We start from the raw sequence: 18,951 nt of genomic DNA on the forward strand, positions 1-18,951 counted from the left end.
GTTCATCTTGCGGGGCACCACTGTATATGCAGTGTTACTACTCAGAAGTATTAGCACTTTTAAAAACTTTATGGAACTGTTTAGGACTTTTACAGCTGTCTGGAACTTCCTGAAACTATTGGAGAATCACGAAGCAGGAGCCATCCATACTCCAGATACCAAGAAGTAATCAATGCTCAATCAAAGCGATGCGGGAACTTTATGGTGCTTGAGGCAGAAACAAAACAAACTGCAACCTTGGTTTATTCTAAGCAGTAAGAAGTAATGCCTAATGTACAGTATGTGGCGCAGCAGCAGCAGGAGGCCCCATTAGCTAAAGTGGTGCTTCAGGTTAAGAACAGTTTCAGGTTAAGAACAGACCTCCAGAACGAATTAAGTTCTTAACCTGAGGTACCACTGTATTATAATATACCGTATGCTATGCATATTACATAATGCATTATAAAGTTGCATATACAAAAATCAATTTTTTGATTTCGGGGGACCTTTTTTCAAGAGTTTTGGAAATGAAAGTTCATTCCTTTGTTTTTAGGTAAAAGTTCATCTAACTAATCTTAATGGAGCATGAGGTTGTAAAAAAGTTATAACCCTAGTGGCCGTATGACCAGGGTCTCAGGGCTGTTAAGAGGTAAATAAACGTGGTAGCTGCTTTCTTAGTGATCACCATCTTTCCATAACAAACCCTTTTTGGTCGAGGGCCAGTTAGCTTGGAAGCAAAATTTGTCCACCTCCAAAATAAGGTATTTTCTACATATTTTCAAGGTGCTTTAGCTTTGCAGTAGCACAAGCTTTTGTGATGTTAAAAAAAAATGACTTTTTAAAAAAGACTTTAAAATGAAACTGCCTGACAGGGAGCTACGAGCTTTTGACAGCAGCTGGGGGATGGCTGACCACTTGATTCAGGTTCCAGACAGTCTGCTTTGTTCTCTTTCAACAGGCTATTTACTCTCCAAAGTGGAAGAAAAGGTTGGCTCCCCAGAAAGGCCCCTCTCAGACCTGGGCCTTATTAGCTACCGTAGTTACTGGAAGGAAGTTCTTCTCCGCTATCTGCATAACTTTCAAGGCAAAGAGATCTCCATTAAAGGTGGGTTCTAGATGTTCCTCCCCAGTGCATCAGTAGCAAACAGCACCTTCTTAAAACAACAACAACAACAACCCTTCTAGTCCAGGGGTCGGCAGTGTGCGGCCCACGAAGACCGTTTTACTGGCCCACGCGCCACTCCTGAACCAAGCCGCCTGCTCAGCAAGTTCCCCACGCGCAGTGTGGTGCAGGGACTTGCTGAGCGGCGCAGGAAATTGTGTCTGCGCACACACACACTAATAATAATAATAATAATAATAATAATAATAATAATAATAATAATTTATTTGTACCCCGTCCATCTGGCTGGGTTTCCCCAGCCACTCTGGGCGTCTTCCACAGAGACCAAAAATACACTAAAATGTCACACATTAAAAACTTCCCTGAACAGGGCTGCCTTAAGATGTCTTCTGAATGTCAGGTAGTTGTTTATCGCTTTGACATCTGATGGGAGGGCGTTCCACAGGGAGGGCGCCACTACCGAGAAGGCCCTCTGCCTGGTTCCCTGTAGCTTTGCTTCTCGCAATGAGGGAACTGCCAGAAGGACCTCAGCGTCTGGGCAGAACAATGGGGGTGGAGACGCTCCTTCATACCGGAAGTTGCTTCTGTGCATGCCCAGACGCCGAAAATCGCTTCTGCGCAGAAGCGATTTTCGGTGTCTGGGCATGTGCAGAAAAGATTTCTGGCACCACGGACATGTGCAGGTGCAATTTCCAGCACCGCATTGTGCCGGTCCAGCCCACAGGCGATCTCTGCGGAAGTGATCTGGCCCATGGCCGGTAAGCCTTGCCAACCCCTGTTCTAGTCTTTCTTCCCCCAAACTGAAATGTAATTTCTCCCACCTTTGCTCCTCGAATGCCAAAGGAGCAATGTGGGGTGCTGAACCCCTGTTTACATTCCCCTGTATACTGAGATTCTGCTAGCCTTGCTCATCTGCTTCCTACCTACCTTTCTCAGCCATCATTCTCGGGGATCTTGTCTGGAGTCTTGGAAGACGTTCGGTCCTGATGCTTCCGTGCATTTAAAGCTGGAGTTGGCAGGAGACAGCGAGAGCTCTCTTGGTGGTTTGTCCCATATATCCCCCTCGCCCCCAAGCCCTTCAGTAAAACACACTCTTTCTTCTCTGTTTCAGAAATCAGCCAGGAGACAGCCGTCAACCCTGTTGACATTGTTAGCACTCTGCAAGCGCTTCAGATGCTCAAGTATTGGAAGGGCAAACACCTAGTCTTAAAGAGGCAGGTAAGTTGTGGGGCTAATACCTGCAAGAGAGGTATCTACCTCTCTTGGGTCGCTGTGTTTCTCTCAAGAGATTTCTAAGAAAAGCATCACTCTTCCGCCCGAGATTTGCTGTGAACGAAAAGCTTAGCGCAGGATTGTTTTGTGCATGTAACCAGTCAGTGGTGAGAAATTGCTATGTTTACCGTGGTGTCCAAACTTTTTTCCAAGAGGGCCAGATTTGATGAAGTGAAGGGCTGTGAGGGCCGACCAAAGGGCCAACTAAAGTTGTTGACTTTTTTTAGGGTTTAAGTTGTTGAGGTTTTTGTAGGATTTTACCCCAGGAAATAAACTGCCACAGGGGCCGGATTAAACCAACCAGCGGGCCGGATTAGGCCCCTGAAACAGACTTTGCACATGCCTGGTTTAGGACTAGGGATGGCTACCAGGAAAAGTGGATGTGTGTAGCTTCCCTGTTCCTTGACTCCCCACCCACAGAGTCTCTCTTTTCTTTCCTTTCCTGCCTCTGTATTTCTCCTCATGATGGTTGCTACTGCTCCAGTTCCAGCTGCTGAGGTTCTTGACAACGTCAGACATGCGCCCAGTTGGTCACAACAAAGCTGCTTTTATGGAGTAGAAAAGCCACGGCAGTTTAAAAGAACAAAGTACAGACAAACCGCAGGAATGAGGTTCCAGTGAGCCAGTGTTTCTCCAGCTTGGGTCCCCAGCTGTTGCTGGACTACAACTCCCATCATCCCCCAGCTAGCAGGACAAGCGGTCAGGGATGGTGGGAGTTGTAGTCCAACAACAGATGGGGACCCAAATTTGAGAAACACTGCATTAAGTGAACCCTCTTGTGGCTCCAGTTGCATGCTCCCTCTGCACTGCATATCTCATTTACCTTTCAGGAGACATTCGGGTTGTTTCACCCATCAGTCTCTTGTCTACAGTGTCGTTTGAAGTGCCTTAGACTAGAGTCAACTCACCTGGTAGCCACAGGTGATAAGGAATTGCATGCCAATGAGTGATGAACCTGCAGAATGGGAGGTGCAACACCACATCCTTTTTCTGCACCAAGCAGGATACACGGGGGCTTTTCACTCCTTTGTCACCCCCCAGGAGGCTACTAATATTTTGGGGGGCAAGCTGGTGAGTTTTGTGGGCTTAGGCTGCAAACCTAATCCTTTCCACTTAGGAGTAAGGCTCACTGAATTCCAGTGGGACCTACTCCTGAGTAGACATAGTTAGGATTGTGCTCACAAGTAAGTCTCACTTGTTCAGTGCAAGGCTTACTCCCCAGTAACTGTGGTTAGGGTTGCAGCCTCAAATGCTTAATTGCTACTTAGCTAGCACACAGAAAACCCTGCCTGCTAAGCAAAATCGCCTCCTTGCTACATTCGTGATGGGGCTCGGCAAACATCGGGTTAAGACGATAACCAGAATGTGGAGAGATCAACAAAATCAGCCTTCTTCCTTCGTTAAGTCTTCTCTGTCCTCTCCTTCCATCTCTAGTCTCTCTAGCATAGCATTAAAACACCCAGATATTTCAGGGTCCTGCAGCCCCCCTCTAAAACATCAAGCGTGAAACCCCCCCGTGACAAAATTTGACCTGCAGAAAACACAACACACAAGCAGGAAAGGTCCAGCAGATTCTCAAAAATGGAGTTCCACGTTTGCACGATGGAAACTGAAGTTACTACTCGGCAGTTACACAGAAAGAGAGTTCTCCTAGTATGGAAGCCCCAGCTGATTAAGCTGGGTCATTTTGCAGCACAAAACTACTACGGTGCTTGTTTCTTTGAATTTAGGGGCATTCTTATCCATGCTAGACGCAGCTCTATCATCTTGTTAGCAGCTTCCCCCAGACTTTTAACCCTTTCTCTCTCCCTCTCCCTTCAGGATCTTATCGACGAATGGATAGCCAAAGAGGCCAAGCGGTCTAACAGCAATAAAAGCATGGATCCCAGTTGTTTGAAATGGACCCCTCCGAAGGGCACTTAATTTGACCAACCTCTCTGAGAAGTTTGGACACCTCCTTGCCGCTGACCACCACCACCACCATAACCCCCTTTCCTTTTCCAGCATTAGGAACTTCCTTTGGGATCGCAGAGTTGTGACTTGCTGTTGGTACCAGCCGTCCCCGCCCCTCTTTCACATGCCTTCAGGATGTTTCTCTTCTCCCCGGGACCGTTTTGACCCAGGTCCTTCCTCCGCAAGGCAAGGTCAGGAAGATCAGAACGGATACAGTGTTAGTGTGGCCCCGGGAAGGGGCAGTAAGATCTTCCAGCGCACCGTTGCAACTTTCCGCTCCGTGAACCACAAGGCCCTAGTCCATAAGATGGTGTCGTAACTCGTAATTTCTTAGTTGTTTCCGCCTCCTGCTTCCACGCAGCCTTGAAGGGCCTGGTCAGCACCTGCTGTGAGGTGGTAAAGGTCCTGCATGATACAGAGTGTGGGGCACCCGCGATTCCCCATGTAAAGAATTCCCTTTCAGTAGAAAACCAGCAGTGACAGGGATAAAGAATCTAGCAGGCTCTCTATCTCCTGTCCTAGTTTTCTAACCACAGGGGGGTTTTTTATACAAAGTAGAGCATTCGAAATCAATTATCTCCCATCAGTCATATTAAATTTTGGTCCAGTCCATTCTACCCCACATTCCCACCCCCCTCTTATTCTGCTGCACTTTTGAATCCAGCCTAAAGGTGGGTTTGTGGGACCATCCCCCTCCCCATCACGCGGCAGGTAGAAATGATCAGACACCCCCTTGGGCTCCTTCAAGACCATCAATTTCTCATACCCGTTTGCGGGTCTGAGCGCTAACTGGATATTGCACACCAAGCATGTGCAAACAGCAGTTGTTTCTTCCTTCCCAGCAGGCCAGGAAATCTCCAGGATGCTCTTACTGAATGCGGGGACGCCCTTTGGCTGCTTCCCCTTCCCTTCCCTCGAAAAGTTTGATCGTTAAGGCCGTGCTGCTATCTCTGTGGGCCACACAGCTGAGTCCCCGGTGGGGGAAAGCGGCCTAACGGAAAAAAAGCACCACTTCCCTCACTCCTGCAGTAGTTGTGCCCTTGCCCAGTGTCACCTAACATGGAGCTCCTTGCTCTTCCTCGCAGCTGCTTTTGAGTGCTCTGACCACAAACCCTTCTGAAGAGCCAGCTATAACTGTTCCTTTGCAGGAGGAGAAATGGCAGGACTAGCAGCCCTTACCATCCCCCTTGTCCTGGTGCCTCCTCACCGCTTCCGGCCTTTTTTGTCCTTTGAGCTTCCGCCCGCTCCGAAAGAAACCCGCACCTAAGAGGCCAAGGAGCGTGCATTCAGCCACACCGCTGCGGCTGCTCAGAGAGCACTGCCAGCTGGACACCGCTCCTTTTGCCAGCCTGTTCCTGCACAGTAGCTTTTGCCACCCAGCTTTGGCACTACTTTGAATTGCGGCGGTGGTCTGATAGTGCCAGATCTAGGCAGGAGTTAGCTGCAGTCGCCTGGCATGCCTTCATGCGGTAGTAGTTTAGTTCCCCCCGATACGTTTTGGCTCCTTTTGGCAGTCCACACTCCTGCATCTCTTGAACCCTCTGTGCTCATCCGGGGACCACCCTGGACCTTTTCCCACCTCCATTCTGTCCGAGGCAAACAGCCATTGTTTTTAAAGGATTGCCAGGGGGGAAATCAGCTTCCATTTTCCAGAACGTGTGCTTATTTCACCCATAGATTACGAGAGCCCCTAAGGGCCACCATGGCCAGGCAGCCTACCCCCGTCATTTCTGACCTTCTCTATTGATTTCGCTTGATGGTCTCGCAGAAGCATGAGGTCCCCCAGAAAGGCTGGTTTTCTCCCACACTTCTGGGATGCCGTACCTGGCTGCATGTGGGTCCTCGTCCCAAGACAAATTCGCCCTTATAAAATTGGTGAAAATAGTTCCAAGAGCCTGGGAAGTGTGTGTACAAGTACACACAGCATCAGTTTGACAAAAATAATGGGTGTGCCCCTTTTCAAGGGGAGCCCTCCCATCTTTTAAGTGATCGTCACTCCCCGGCTTGGGACGGAAACCCTTGCCTGAGCTGTGTGGCACTTGTTCCCAAGGACTGGGAGGGGAAAGGCAGGAAGCTTGTGCGGTAGGAGGACCTGATGAGCTGTCTGTTAAGGGGGAGAGTGCTTGGCCGTTTAAAAATGTCTTGTCAGAGATGGGGACTGCAGCTCCCATCAACCCCTGCTTAGGGGATGATGGGATGAGCCACAGCTTCCCCATCCCTGCTCTAGGTATTAAGCTCACAAATTCGCCTTAAGTGTTCAGAGACCAAAGGGAAGCCTCCACCGAGCACACTTTGCCTAACCTTGCTATTCACAGAGAGGGCAACCCATTGAAAAGCTGCAGCCAGAGAGGTCCCTTTCCTTACAGAGTCAGAAACCTCTTGACAGGTTCGCTCTTTGAAGGTCTGTGCCCCTCGCACGCCATTGGCGTGCTTTCAGAATTGCGAATCGTCGGGTGGCATTTGCCCTGCACTGCAGAGTCGCCTGGTGACACCCCACCATTTGGGGGGCCAAAAGCCCACCCCCTTGAACGCTGAGGTGCTTTTGCACAATGCCCAGGGTCTGAGGGCACATGTCACGAGCCACAGACCAAGCTGGGCTGTGTGTGTCACATGCAGCGCAACCAAAGAGGCCACAAAGGAGACGGGTGTGTGTGTGTGTGTGTGAGTCACATATTTGCCCCCCTGCACCACCTCCCTCCAGGCTGCATCTTAGTACTGTTTGTCATCCCTAGAACATAATTTTCTTTCCTTCCTAGAAATTACCTTGGCACAAGCCTTGGGACCTTGGGGATGCCTGGGCAGAGAGCGCAGTGTGTTTTCACTTGTCTTTCAGACTGCCGTCAGTCGGATGGATGTGTTACGATCCATTTCCAGAAAGTCTGGTTTTCAATTGTAAGGTTTGGCAAACAAAACAAAACCCTTCCAACTTGAAGCAAAACACCCTGAGGGCATAAATAGCCATCCTTTCGCCATGTCTTTGGCCTCTAGTCTGCTGCGTGTGTAGAACACCACCTCTTTGTTTCTAGCCGAACTTCTCCCCCCCCCCCCAAAAAAAGAAACGCCTCTCCTTGTCTCCCATCTTGGGACAAAATGGATTCCAGTTGAAAGCCGATCCCTCTAGCACAGATCTTTCCGCAAGCACTCCTGTGGTTGGCTCTCGTGTTTGGTTTTGTCTTTTCATTGCCATCCTAAATCTGCCAAAGTTTAGATTTCTGTGCACATTACTGGCAAGTGTCATCCAGCACCCTCAGCTTCTAGTTTTTAGCAAATGGTGAGGTGGCGCCCTCTCAGGTGGGGAGGGGAGGTTGGCCATTCTTGTACAGAAGTGAATCTCTGTTTCCTGGATATGTTAGAATATGCTACCAGTGTATCTACTTCTCAATAAAGCATGTTCTCTGCTCTAGTATTCCAAGCACGATCATTCCTGGGGGGAAATGTCTGTGCAATGTGTCGATCTGAGCTTTGGACTTTTGGAGACTTCCCTGCCATCGCCCGTTTTGCAACAAACAAAACTGATCCCCTATAAACTATGCAGGTGAAGCCATTTGCTTGTATTGGTTTCTGGCATGTGTTTCCTGTTTTCGCTCACATTCTTCCAAGTTCCGGGAATACAGTGGTACCTCAGGTTAAGTACTTAATTCATTCTGGAGGTCCATTCTTAACCTGAAACTGTTCTTAACCTGAAGCACCATTTTAGCTAATGGGGCCTCCTGCTGCTGCTGCGCAGCCGGAGCACAATTTCTGTTCTCAACCTGAAGCAAAGTTCTTAACCCGAGGTACTATTTCTGGGTTAGCGGAGTGTGTAACCTGAAGCGTATGTAACCTGAAGCATATGTAACCTGAGGTACCATTGTATCTGACTTTTAGAAGACATCTGAAGGCAGCCCTGTTTAAGGAAGTTTTTAATGTTTGATGTTTTATTGTGTTTTTAATATCCTGTTGGAAGCCGCCAAGAGTGGTGGGGGAAGCCTGGCCAGATGGGCAGGGTAATAGTAATTATTATTATTATTATTATTATTATTATTATTATTATTACTGCTCTCAACCCCAGTGGTGGCTGGTCTAATGGAAACAATGGAGCACCTACCAGTACCTCAATCTGTCCCCACCTATCTGCCACCTGACAACTAGTTCTGCGGGACAAAGGCTATTATCTGCCAACTTCTTAATTTTGAGTCAAGTCCTTGCAAAACTCAGCAAGGAACAGGCGGCAGACAAGACTTGGAATTAGTTGACTCTACCTGTCATGGCTCTGGCTTGACCCGCTCGTCACCTGACCAGTCCCAATGAACGCCAGTCGCCACTGCCAACCCCATTTAAAGCCACAAACTCTACGATGGACTTTTTCTAAAAAACAAAACAAAACCTGCCACCTCTCCATCTTGGCTTTATTTCACAAGAACGTGGTGCAGAGAAAGCGAAGACAGGCCACAGATTCGCAAACACATTTATGCTACCAGGCTGGTGCTTAACAATGGAAGGAGATATAATGGGAACTGTAAAACACGCAAAATGTTTGCCATTCTTGGCTACTCAAGAAACAGGCGACGTAATATCCACAGCGGCTGTAGAGCAGCGGAGGAAATGGTACCAAGTAGTAGATCTCGCTTAAGATGCCCAAGGTGGAAGTAGCTCTCTGCTTGCCTGTTCCTGTGTTGGCTCTGGGAGAAGAGAAGAAATTGGGGAGCAGCAAAAAAATAAAAACACAAAATACATAATTTTTTGTCTTGCCTGAGGCAAAGATGTTGCTCTCAATAAAATTCCATAACAACAACAATGCTTGACCTATTTAGACAAATTCAATCTAATCACTAGGAGCATAATAACCAGTGGCAGACTTTGTGCTTTCGAATTTTAGCAGGGTCCTGTGCAACACCAAATTTTGGCACCTCCCGTCCCCTGCCTCTCTCCTTACGTTGTAAGTCATTGTTACGGTGCCCAGTGCAGGAGAATCAGTCACGCTCCCCTAAATCAGCCTCTGATAATAACACCACTAAAGGTAAAGGTAAAGGGACCCCTGACCATTAGGTCCAGTCGTGGACGACTCTGGGCTTGCGGTGCTCATCTTGCTTTACTGGCCGACGGAGCCAGCGTACAGCTTCCGGGTCATGTGGCCAGCATGACTAAGCTACTTCTGGCGAACCGTAGCAGTGCACGGAAACGCCGTTCTACCTTCCCGCCGGAGTGGTACCTATTTATCTACTTGCACTTTGATGTGCTTTCAAACTGCTAGGTGGGCAGTAGCAGGGACCGAGCAACGGGAGCTCATCCCGTCGCGGGGATTTGAACTGCCGGCCTTCTGATCAGCAAGCCCTAGGCTCTGTGGTTTAACCTACAGTGCAACCCACATCCCAATAACATCACTACTAACCCAAATACAAGCAAACAAATTAAGTTATTTGTTTGAGCAGATCAACACTTGTGATTATTGAATTTCTTTGTCACATAGCAGAAATTTCTGTTACTATTGTCTTTTTATTGCTTATTGCAAACTCCCTGGAAATTATCAATGGAAAGGGCAGAATATATATATATATATATATATATATATATATATATATATATATGCAGGTTTTGGTGTCCTCGGGTGTCTTCCCGTGTAAAAGTTGGGGTGTCTAGGCGACGTTTCGACGAGGTCTCACTCGTCATCTTCAGGCTGGTGCTAAGTGAGACCTCGTCGAAACGTCGCCTAGACACCCCAACTTTTACACGGGAAGACACCCGAGGACACCAAAACCTGCATTCCTGTACCCGTGAAAATCTACGAAAGCAAATATATATATATAAAAATATTATATGCATGCGCATTAAGGGGTTGGGTGGGGTGGAAACGATAGGAAATGTAGGGAAATGAGACCCTCAGTCTCAACCCACCTCAAGAGGAGCATCATCATCCCATCAGCCCTCTAAACATCTCTCCTTGTTGCCCTAGGGTGGCAAAGAGAGGGGCACAGGTTGGCAAAGAGATTAGGCACTTTCTGAGGGCTCTCAGATGCATTTGAGGAGGAAGACGGTTAGCAATGTATTTGGGACACCCCCTTGGGTGTGCTTCTGCTGGATATACTATACCTTGACTTCCCTGTGAAAGCTGGACATCTCTCCTCAAAATTATGGATATCAGAAAAAGTGGAGAGGGCCACTTTACATGTCACAAACCTAAAATACATATAAAGAAGAGTGGAAGAGCGCCTTGGCATGCAGAATGGGTCCTAGACAAGTGGCTGAGCATGCAGAAGTTCTCAGATTTGATCATCTCCCGTTAGGGCTGCATGTCATGGACTGGTTGGCTGCAGAGGAGTGGCTGGAGGAAACATCTAGGGAACCCCCAAGAGAAGAAGGCTTAGAGGCTGGGGAGTGGTGGTGGGATGATGGTGAGTGGTGGGAGGCAGCTGCAGAGGAAGCCTCTCAGGCACCTGGTGTGGCGCACCCAGGGGCGACGTGGCACCCATAGGGAGGGGCGCACGGTGCCCATAGGGACGGAGTGCGCCGAAGGGCCTCAGCTGCCCTACAGCTGGGGGGAGGCAGTGGGCGGACTGCATGGAGCCTGCGGGTGCCGCAGATGCGTGGCTCAGCCACGCTGCAGGCCCTGCAGTGAGTGCCACCTGCCATCTTGTCACACTCCCCCTCAGGGTGACACCTGGGGCAGACCTCCCCACACCCACCCTTCCTACACCCCTGGTGTAGAAGACTGGGAAGAGGAGGTGTCAGAAGCAGGAGAGGTGACAGGGCTTAGTGAATTGAGAAGAAGAGTTTGGATTTGATATCCTGCTTTATCACTACCCGAAGGAGTCTCAAAGCGGCTAACATTCTCCTTTCCATTCCTCCCCCACAACAAACACCCTGTGAGGTGAGTGGGGCTGAGAGACTTCAGAGAAGTGTGACTAGCCCAAGGTCACCCAGCAGCTGCATGTGGAAGAGCGGAGACGCAAACCTGGTTCACCAGATTACAAGTCTACCGCTCTTAACCACTACACCACACTGAGTCTGAGGCAGGACTTTCCAGGATCCAATCAGAAACTGGGACGGCTTCTGTAAATGTGGGACTGTCCCTGGAAAATAGGGACCTATGTTCCTTCCTACCTCTCTGCAACACTTTTCCAGAGAGGGGAAAATGCATTCTGCCTCTAGCGAGATCATGGAGCTCATCTTAGATGAAGAATCCCCTGGGCAAAGGTTGCCTTGCCACCTTCCCACCCCTCTCTGAAGGAAAAGACAGGGATTCATTTGGCACAGCTGTTCCCAGCATGGAGATGCCGAGAAAAGAAAGGTTTGGTTCATTTATAACGGCTGGCTGTTAAAGGTACCAGTGTAGGCATGAAACCGGTGTGTGTGTGTGTCTTTTGCAACCCAAGGGCCGCATCGCCTTCCGAGGGCCACAGGCCAGCAGTGGTTAGAGCCCAGAGGAAAAAGTGTGCAGGGCAATGAATGGAAATAATATATTTTTAGGCTAGTTTACACACACGAACAAACCCCTCCATCTTGGCAAGCTTGAGGTATTGGGTTGTTGTTTTTTCAAATATTGTATTTTTCTGTTGCGAACCACCCTCAGATCTATGGATAAAGGGTGGTATACAAATTAATAAATAAATAATAGAAACACTCAATACGGATTATATGGGAAAATATTATAGCAAGAAAATAATAATAACAGGTTAAAAAAATACTCGGCAGTGGATGTTACAACGTGAGATTATGCAAGGTAATGAAAATAATTTGGCAGAGTAAAAAACAACAGTTAAGAGGATAGCAGATAGGAAACCATGGAAAGAGTGAAAGGGAAGTTTAACTCAAGATACAGAGGATTTAAATAATCTTGGAAGAATGTAAATATGTTATTATTACTATCATATGTTAATGTTTTATATCCACACTATCTTTTTCTTATTATTTTAAGTATTACTGTAAAGTAGTATGTGTCGACGGCGAGCTATAACAGAAAAGCAAGCAAGTAAAGAAACAAACAAGCAAACAGCAAACAAATAATAATAATAATAATAATAACAACAATAACAACAACAACAACAACAATAATAATAATAATAATAATACAGTCGTACCTTGGATCCAGAACACCTTGTGAGACTAACATTTTGGCTCCCGAACGCTGCAAACCCAGAAGTGAGTGTTCCGGTTTGTGAACATTCTTTGGAACCTGAACGTCCAACATGGCTTCTGCCGCTTCCGATTGGCTGCAGGAGCTTCCTGCAGCCAATCGGAAGCCACACCTTGATTTCTGAACGTTTTGGAAGTCGGACGCACTTCTGGAACGGATTCCGTTCAACTTCTGAAGTACCACCGTAAACAACGCTCCATACCCTCCAACATTTCTCTGATGAAAACAGGGACTTCCACCTTCCGGGATCAAATCAGAAACCGCGACGGCTTCTGCAAATCTGGGACTGTCCCTGAAAAACAGGGACACTTGAAGAGTCTTCGCTCAAGGAGGGTGCAGGGCACGTCTCGTGAGGGGTATGGCCTGTGTAGAAGGGGTGGGGTGGAAGAGAATCCAGAGGGACACATAGCAAGACCTGGAGGGTCAAGGTTGCCCTCTGGGCATGAGGCATCCCCACCCATTGTTTAAAATGAAAAAGTAGACACTCTAACAGAGCACTCCCTGCCACAGACAATGCCCAAATGCAAGGGACTTCTGCTATAAGGCCGACTTGCAAGGACTCCTTACTCACCTCTGGCCCGTTTCCCCATCAAGCCGTAGAACTGCTGGAGTTTTCCCCTCTTCACCAAGTCAGCAAAGTCCTGGAAGGCTCTCCTCTGCAGACGGTCATCCTGGAAAAGGCCAGAGGGTTTTTTGACTGAGGAGTGGCTTGAAAGGCAAGCAAGAACTCATTCTCGAGAAGCACCCCAAGGAATGAGGCCAGGATGACACCTCCTGATTATTTCTTGGAATCCGCACAGCAGACGCAGGTTCTCCATGTTTTCAAGAAGCAAGTTGCTAGACCTCATGGCACGAACATGCCATCATACCTGATCCAGGGAAGCTGATCTCTGTAGGTGGAGCTGCTGCTCAAGGCACAGCAAAGCTGGAAGCACAGGCACCAAGCCATTCTGGTAACACAGACAAGATATCCAGGGTTGCCACTGCCAAGTGGAAGCCAGAACAATTGTGTGCTCACAGCCTCTTCTAGCTCTCTAAGCTAGGGCAAGTACATATCTGAGAAACAGGACCCCGTGGGACATGGATGCTAAATTTGTGCCTCCCGTGAGAGATATAATAGATATATAGATAGGACGTCAGCTCCTATTATATCTGACCATTGGCTGTGCTGGCTGGAGCTGGTAAGAGCTGGGAGTCCAGCTGCATTTGGACGCGCACACACACTGCACTCTTGGACCACTTTAGAAGCATAGGTGTTAAGCATCCCTTATTTGGCGGGACAGTCCCTTATTCCAGCGCCATGTCCTACTGCTGTCCCTTATTGATGATGTCCCTTAAATAAGCTACTGAAGGTAATGGGGCCCTTTCTATGTCCAGCTGTCCTTTGTCAACAACAAATTGTTGCTTTTTGTGTTGAATATATGCTATATGGTAATTTATGGACCTAATAGGTATCTAAAGCCATCTGCACGCAACGAAATATGTATTTTATCAAAGTACCGTATTTTTCGCTCCATAAGACGCACCAGACCACAAGACGCACCTAGCTTTTGCAGGAGGAAAACAAGAAAAAAATATTCTGAATCTCAGAAGCCAGAACAGCAAGAGGGATTGCTGCGCAGTGAAAGCAGCAATCCCTCTTGCTGTTCTGGCTTCTAGGATAGCTGCGCAGCCTGCATTCGCTCCATAAGACGCACACACATTTCCCCTTACTTTTTAGGAGGGAAAAAGTGAGCAAAAAATACGGTAATTGTTGATCCCTTATTTTGGCTGCTGATCCCTTATTTTCAAGGCTGCTGGTCCCTTATTTTCAAATCTGTAAGTTGACAGCTATGTTTAGAAGGCAAGGCAAATCCTGGGAACTCTTGAGGGGTGCTGGGAGTTGTAGCTCTGTGAGGCCTGTACCCTGAACAAACTGCAGTTCCCAGGATGCTGATCCATGGCTGTTAAAGTGGTGCAGGAGTGTTTCTAATGGGTAGTGCAAATGGCACACAACAGGTTCTCCAGCCCTGAGGCAGGAGGATTTTGTACAAAAGAGCCTGGGGCATGAAAATGCAATGTTTATCAATGTGGGAATGTACACAGTACCTCTGTGCCTTGTGTTTTGTGCCAGGCATGGTTAGGTACTGGTTCCGGGTTCAAAGTATGTAACCTTCCGAACAGCACAGCACACCTGATCCACCTGATCAGGTGTTCTTTGTAACTCAAAAGTGTCCCACCTTCTGTATTGATGACAACGGTTTAAGGCAACCTCTTGGTTGACCTCTTTTGTGTTTCACAGCTGCCTAGCATGTAAGATTATTTCCTACACGACTGTCAACAGGAGATTGTCAACATGACTGCCACAGCCAAAGTGAAACACAGCGACCGATTTCTTTCAAACAGTCATACAGTGGTACCTCGGGTTAAGAACTTAATTCGTTCTGGAGGTCTGTTCTTAACCTGAAACTGTTCTTAACCTGAGGCACCACTTTAGCTAATGGGGCCTCCCACTGCTGCCGTGCTGCCGGAGCACAATTACTGTTCTCATCCCGAAGCAAAGTTCTTAACCCAAGGTACTATTTCTGGGTTAGCAGAGTCTGTAACCTGAAGCGTCTGTAACCTGAGGTACCACTGTATATCCCAAGTTTCACTCAGAGGACTTTCACTGCAGCTTACAATTAAACAACAACAACATGAAACATCACCAGTGGTTTAAAGCACATGCACAAAGGTCTATCTTGTCATAATTGACTGTGCAAAGCATCCTATTTATAATTTACACATTCCCGGCTGCCCGAAAATAATACCGGTAATTTGAAATTTTGGTAAGCCACCTTGCCAGCTATTATGCTAGACAGTGGAGCATAAATATATCATTATTTGACCTTGTATCTCATTTTTTTTTTGCATATTAACAGGTGTAGAACTTATTGCACAGAGTGTTGATTTGTCCAGTAAATCGATTAATATATTAATCGATTTAAATACTTAAAAATCATCCTGGAGGGTTGGGGGGAGGGGAGAATGTTATCAGTCCTGATGTTCTGTTTCCCCACATTTGCAGTAAAATACACCCATCAAAAAATTCACCACTACTTCCATTCCTCCAGTCTCTCAGTCTTTAATACCACGAACCCTGAGGCTGCAATCCAAACCCCACTCACTTGAGAAAGGGAGCCCCACTGATTTCAATAGGACTTGACCCTGAGCTGGCATTAATGTGTTATCAAAAGAATTTCCGATCGTAGCGGAACAAAGCGATACAAGGCAAAAAAGAAAAGAGAAAAAAAGAGAGAAAAGTTGACACGGTTACGCCCGTGCTCTCACGAAATACCTCCCGTGCCCAAATCCAGGAGTAACCCAAAGTTACCTTGGGGGCTAGGTCTCTCAAAGAGGCCTCCTCTTCTTGCGATGCTGGCACAACCACTGCTTCCCCTTCGAAACGAAACATCTGCAAAGATAGGAAGATCAGAGCCAAGAGTAGTTTGAGAGTGCCCATCTTGCCTGGCTGATGATCCCTCCTTCGACACTGTCTTTTGCCAGTAATCAGAAAAGCAAGGGAGTTGTCTCTCCTCTCTCTCTCTCTCTCTCTCTCTCTCTCTCTCTCTCTCTCTCTCCTTGCAGAGCTCAAAAGCTACAAGTGCATCAATTTATGTCTCCTGCTCTCTTCTTTGCTCCTCCCAGTCTTGTCAGTGTCCCCTGCTCTCAGCCCACCCCCTTTCCCCATCTTCTGGTTAGTTATTTAACCCTGTCCAGAAGACTTCCCCCTTCCCAGACCTCTGAGACCTCTATTCCCCCCCCCACTGAACTCAAGCTCTGGTGTGGATTCCCCAAGCCCTAACCCCTAAAACAAGAGCAAGGCAGAGCCCCGTTGGATCCAGGGGTAGGTTTGCCATATTTCAAGAAGTGAAAATCCAGTCACAAAAGTTCTTGAACCTTTGAAGCTTGTGAGCTGTTTTTAAAGAAATTCACCAAAATCTACACTTCTGACATGGGTTGCCATACATCAGGACTTTCCAGGACACTTCAGCAATTTCTCCCTGGACACTGATTGCAACTGCTGTGGTCTAAACCACTGAGCCTCTTGCGCTTGCCGATTGGAAGGTTGGCGGTTTGAATCCCCATAACAGGGTGAGCTCCTGTTGCTCTGTCCCAGCTTCTGCCAACCTAGCAGTTCGAAAGCATGCCAGTGCAAGTAGATAAATAGGTACCGCTGCAGTGGGAAGGTAAACGGCATTTCCGTGCACTCTGGCTTTCGTCACGGTGTTCCATTACGCCAGAAGCGGTTTAGTCATGCTGGCCACACGACCTGGAAAGCTGTCTGTGGACAAACACCAGCTCCCTCGGCCTGAAAGTGAGACGAGCGCCACATCCCCATAGTCGCCTTTGACTGGACTTAACTGTCCGGGGGTCCTTTGCCTTTACCTTTTACTCCAACTATGTCCGTGAAATTCCGGGTGTATGGCAACCCTAATTAGCTCCAGAACCTCCATGGAAATTCACTTCCACAGGGCTGGTTTCCTATCATCCTCAGGCCAAGGCAGGGTTCTGTGTAACTGAGGATTGGGATTCAAGATGACCATGACAGACTGGAGAACTGGGCCCAAACTAACAAAATTAATTTCATGAGAGACACATGTAAGCGGGGGAGGGGGAATGGTCTACCCCGGGTGTCACCCTGACACGGGTGACAAAATGGACAGTGGCATTCACCTCAGGGCCTGCAGCGTGCCCGAGCCACATGTCTTGGGTCCCCGCAGGTTCTGCGCTGTCCACCCGCTGCCTCCTCCCCAGCCGTAGGGCTGCTCAGGTCCTGCGGCGCACCCCACCCCGTCCCTCTCAAGGGCGTTGTCCCTATCAGGGCCATGTGCCCCATCCCGACCCTATGGGAGCAGCGCACCCCATCCCTATGGGTGCTGTGCACCCTGTGCTGTCCGGTCCCTATGGGTGCACCCCCTGCCCCAGGGGTGGTTTGCCCCTCCCCTATGGCCGTGCCACCCCAGGTGCCCAAGAAGCTTCCTTCGCTGCTGCATGTAAGGTCGTTGTGCTGGTTCCGTGGGTTAACCGAGAGGCGAGGTCCAAGTCCAGTCCGTGGTCGAAGGAGCAATATGGAGGCAGTCCATAAAAGCTGAAGCTGGGTGCAGGGCAGGGTTCAGGCAGGAGCTGGTGACCAACAATGTTGCTCCCGCAACCTGGGACTGGGGCTGGCTGGCTTTTATCTGCCCCGAGGCATAGGGCAGCCCCGGTCCACAGGTGACTCGCCTCTCCTGGCCTGGAGGCGAGCACTCCTCCTGCGGGAACTTAATTCTCTCCGCCTCTCTGCCCTCTGCAGCTCAGGAGAGGCTGGAGGGTTACTGGACCCAGAGGCAACCTCTTCTTCCCCTGATGGGGCTGAGAGTGGAGCACCTGCAGGCAATGGGTCCTCCATCACCTCAGGAGCCAGAGCAGACTCAGCTGGTGCCTGCATCTGAGGATCCAGCACAGGTGAGGACCCTTCAGGCTCAAGCCCCAGCCCCGGCTCAGCTGGTTCTGGAGGCAGGGACTCCTGTGCAGGCTGGGATCCCCCAGGTTCAGCATCCGAATCCGAATCCCAGGCCATCACAGTTGTATACCTAGGTAGGAATTGCCAGATGCACAAATATAAGATGGGGGACACCTGGCTTGCTTGTTGTGCAAAGGATCTAGGGTAAGTAGAGCACAAGCTTAACATGAGTCAACAGTGTGATGCAACAGCAAAGAAGCTAATTTAAATCCAGGCTGCATCAAGTGAAGTAGAATGTCCAGATCAAGGGAAGTAATAGCACTGTTCTCTTCTGCCCTGGTCAGACCACACTTGGAATACGGTGTCCAAAAGAATGTTGGAAGTGTAAGGAGAAGGAAGGGAATTTCCTTCATATGTGATGGATGTGTACTAAGGTGAAAGCCTACTAGGACATAATATATAACGAATTAAAAAAGGTTTTTAAATGCAATTTCAATAAAAAATCCGGAGGCGTTTTTGCTAGGTATAATTGGAGATGAAATTCAAAAAAAGGATGTGAATTTGTTTATGTACGCCATAACGGCTGCAATGATACTTTTGGCTCAGAAATGGAAACCGCAGGAGCCTGCAACACTAGAAGATTGGAGGAGCAAGATGGTGGAATACGTAGAGTTAGCAAAGCTGATGGGGAAGATCCGGAATCAGTGCGACAAACTGTTTCAGAAGGACTGGAGTAAATTTATATTATATATGAAAGAACGTTGTAAACATCTGAAAACGTTTGTAGGAATGAGTTGAAATGTTTTGTAATGAGAATTTATGGAACTGATTTACATTTAATAAGGGGAAATACAAAAATAAGAGAGAAGGTAAAAAAAAGTGGTTATAGAAATGCTAAGAAATAAGTTATTATGTATGGAAGTCAGAAAGAGGGGCGGGGGGAGGTCGATGCTCTGCTAGAGCAATGTTTGAATTTATTGTATTGTGTATTGAAACTGTGATTATGATAAAAATGAAAAAGGAATAAAATTAGTATATATAAAAAAG

The 18,951-nt window shown here is 48.0% G+C and overlaps 1 protein-coding gene and 1 long non-coding RNA gene across 5 annotated transcripts in view; one reads left to right on the plus strand and one right to left on the minus strand.

The window, feature by feature from the left end:
- KAT7 (lysine acetyltransferase 7) overlaps positions 1-7,733 on the plus strand; it is a 30,549-nt gene extending 22,816 nt beyond the window's left edge. For both annotated transcript variants that reach the window (XM_081837872.1, XM_081837873.1), the window contains exons 13-15: positions 938-1,084; positions 2,214-2,320; positions 4,196-7,733. In XM_081837872.1, coding sequence (XP_081693998.1) covers positions 938-1,084; positions 2,214-2,320; positions 4,196-4,297 — 356 coding nt within the window. In that variant the 3' untranslated portion in view covers positions 4,298-7,733. The remainder of the gene's footprint in view (positions 1-937; positions 1,085-2,213; positions 2,321-4,195) is intronic.
- Positions 7,734-8,758: 1,025 nt separating this feature from the next.
- On the minus strand, positions 8,759-15,981 carry LOC309328264. Of its 3 annotated transcripts, XR_014150714.1 has the most exons (4): positions 15,793-15,981; positions 13,012-13,111; positions 10,202-10,255; positions 8,759-8,988 (listed from the first exon to the last, which is right to left on the minus strand). It is a non-coding gene; the product is annotated as an uncharacterized lncRNA (long non-coding RNA). The 3 variants fall into 3 exon arrangements; XR_014150713.1 differs by lacking the exon at positions 10,202-10,255; XR_014150715.1 differs by lacking the exons at positions 8,759-8,988; positions 10,202-10,255 and adding an exon at positions 12,396-12,732.
- Positions 15,982-18,951: the final 2,970 nt, after the last annotated feature.

The sequence above is a fragment of the Podarcis erhardii genome (genome assembly GCF_964252035.2).
Source record: "Podarcis erhardii genome assembly, chromosome: 13".
Classification (NCBI taxonomy): Eukaryota; Metazoa; Chordata; class Lepidosauria; order Squamata; family Lacertidae; genus Podarcis; species Podarcis erhardii.